Genomic DNA, 2,471 nt, shown 5'->3' on the forward strand with positions numbered 1-2,471 from the left:
GCGACCGAGCCGCGCGTGCCCCGGTGGCGTCCGAAGACGCACCCATAGACCGAGTGGCAGTAGACCCCGTCAGAACTGCCTCAGTGCTGCTGCTGCGTCCGGGCCGAGCGGCAGCGAAAACGCGGTTTGGCCAAGGCGGGACGCGCGAGTGCCCGCCCTGGCCGCTTCACAGTGCCATATCCGCGCGCAGACCGCCCCATCGCGCCGTCACGTAGCTGCGCACGACGTCAGCGAGAGGTAGCGGGACTTTGTGACTGCGCACCCGACCATCGAAACCGGTGCACGCGTTGTCCTTGACCGTATTGGAGCAGGGAAGCTTCGACAAGTTTCGCAAACAGATCGGGAATGGGCCGTCTTTTGGTAGCGCTGCGAGAACGTCGGGTGGGATAGGGTTGCTTGGTGCCTGAGGACGGTTACCGCCGGCGCCGCGTCCTGGCGTAGCCTTCTGCTTGCCACCGCCGTGTGGTTTGCCACCTTTACCCGGCTCGGTGTTGCCGATCGGTGGGGTATGCTTCAGGACTTTGAGAAAGAGTTTCTGGTACGCAGGCCCTTCGGTTGCAAATGTGCCCGGAAAGCTCGCGATGGCCGTGACGACGCTCGCGTTGCCGTTAGCAGCTGCCGCGAGGTAAGCACCAAAAACCGCGAAGCGGTCGTTGAACCATTGCAGCACGACGTGCGTCACACTGTCCGGAAAATCGTCGTTGTCGTCGAGTAGAACCAAGGCCAGCGCGAGCGCGGCCTCCACAACTGCGACGAGGATGGTGGAGCCGAATGCGTTCGCATAGTCGAGCAAAGCGTGTAGCGCCGCACGAATGTTGTCGATAGAGGCAATGGAGTGGCGCGGCTTCGGTGGGGTCAGACTGCCGGGAAAATGGCTCAGACTGACGCGTGCATCGTCGTTCCATGAGCTGCGCAGGTGCTTGGAGAGCGGGAAAAAGTGCGCAATCGAGAGCATGCCAGAGCCGAACCGCCAGTCGAAGAGATAGGCGAGAGTGCCGGGATGCGGGGGAAACCGGATTGCCTCGCACCCGACGACACTTGCAATGAACTCCATGGGTAGCGCCGCTTGAAACTGCGCGTTCGTGATCCACCAGTGGACCTCAGCTTGGGCCCGCGAGACCCTGAGCGCGCTTTTCGAGTGTTGAGGGCCCGCCGCAATCTCAATGTACTCTGAGAGTGTCCGGGTAGCAGCGGCGCGGCTGCGTGCGCGATGCTCGCGCTGGAACTCTGAGGCGAATTCGGTGACGGATGGCGCGATGACACCGCGGCCCGGGTTGGCCGCGTAGGTGACGGCTTGGACTACCGCTGGTGGTGGATGAGGCAAGTTTCGACTGTCCAGCTCGGGTTCGTCTGTCACCGTTGTCGTAGGAGCTGTGCGTGCTGCCATGCTGTCGAGAAAACGGTCGACCATTGACGCGCCCGCACCGGCACGAGGGGGAGGGAAGAAGATCCTCTCCGGTTCCGACGTGAGCTCCGTGTTCGTGGCGAGCAGACGCTGCGTCGTAGCAGCAGTTCCTGCGTTGGTGTCTTCAAATGTAAGCGGCGGTGGTGCGTCGGTGTCCGTTGGGTCGTGGCAAAACGACTCACCAAGCTCCATGAGGTTGGGATCGGTGGAGCCGCCATCGGCGTGAAAGGCGAAGTCGACAATGTGTTGGACACATGGGTTGAGCACAAGCCCAGAGCGTGGGTCACAGATGCCAAGACGGACCGCACCCAGACCCGCGACGTTGGGGACGTCGTAACCCGCCAAGATTGCCGCAATGTCGCGGGACGGTGTCTCGAGATCCGTGCGGGGTCGGATGCGGCGCCATATGTTCTGGTGGCGTCTGAGCAGGGTCGCCGTGGCGATGCCCGTGGCCTCACGCGGCGCGTTGTCGTCGGCCGCCGGCCATTCGGTGTCCCAGAGCAGCGCAGCCACGACTGGAAGGACGAGCTGGACGGCGTCTTGGCTTACCGTAAGTCTTCCGCGGCGTGACGTTAGTTGAACCGTCCGTGCCGAGTGGTCGGCGCGGCGCACTTGCCCATGCAACCAGTGGTTCTCGACGCGAGCAACGACGAATCGCCGGACGAGCCTGTGGGTGCCCGCGTCGCGTTCTGCCGCGGTGACCACCGTGAACTGATCGTTAGTTGCTGCGACCGGCAGCGACAGCTCCTCGGAAATGGACTCATCGGGGGTCACGTCGATCATTAACCGACGTCCCGCACTGCGCACCGTGCCGTAGGCCACTGTGGATATATCGTCTACGAGTAGGGCCACGTTTTCGGGGTAGATACGGACAATGTCGCCCGGAGAAAGCATGGTGCTTGCGGAGACTTAGCTACTTGACTACCAATTTGGAAATGGCTTGAGCTCGCTTGCTCTGCGCCTGGATCTTGGATCTTGGATCTTGCGTTTTCGTTTTGGATCTTGATATTCTGGATCGCTCGGACTTGTGCGGAAAACCTCTTCCACTGCTTGGAAACGGCCCTTC

At 62.0% G+C, this 2,471-nt stretch overlaps 1 protein-coding gene across 1 annotated transcript; it reads right to left on the reverse strand.

Moving 5' to 3' along the window:
- Positions 1 to 23: 23 nt before the first annotated feature.
- SDRG_08099 (hypothetical protein) lies at positions 24 to 2,471 on the reverse strand. Its single transcript, XM_008613966.1, has one exon. It carries the CDS (start codon positions 2,297 to 2,299, stop codon positions 167 to 169), a length of 2,133 nt encoding a protein of 710 aa, XP_008612188.1. The 5' UTR covers positions 2,300 to 2,471; the 3' UTR covers positions 24 to 166.

This window comes from Saprolegnia diclina, assembly GCF_000281045.1.
Source record: "Saprolegnia diclina VS20 unplaced genomic scaffold supercont1.24, whole genome shotgun sequence".
In the NCBI taxonomy this organism is placed as follows: Eukaryota; Oomycota; class Saprolegniomycetes; order Saprolegniales; family Saprolegniaceae; genus Saprolegnia; species Saprolegnia diclina.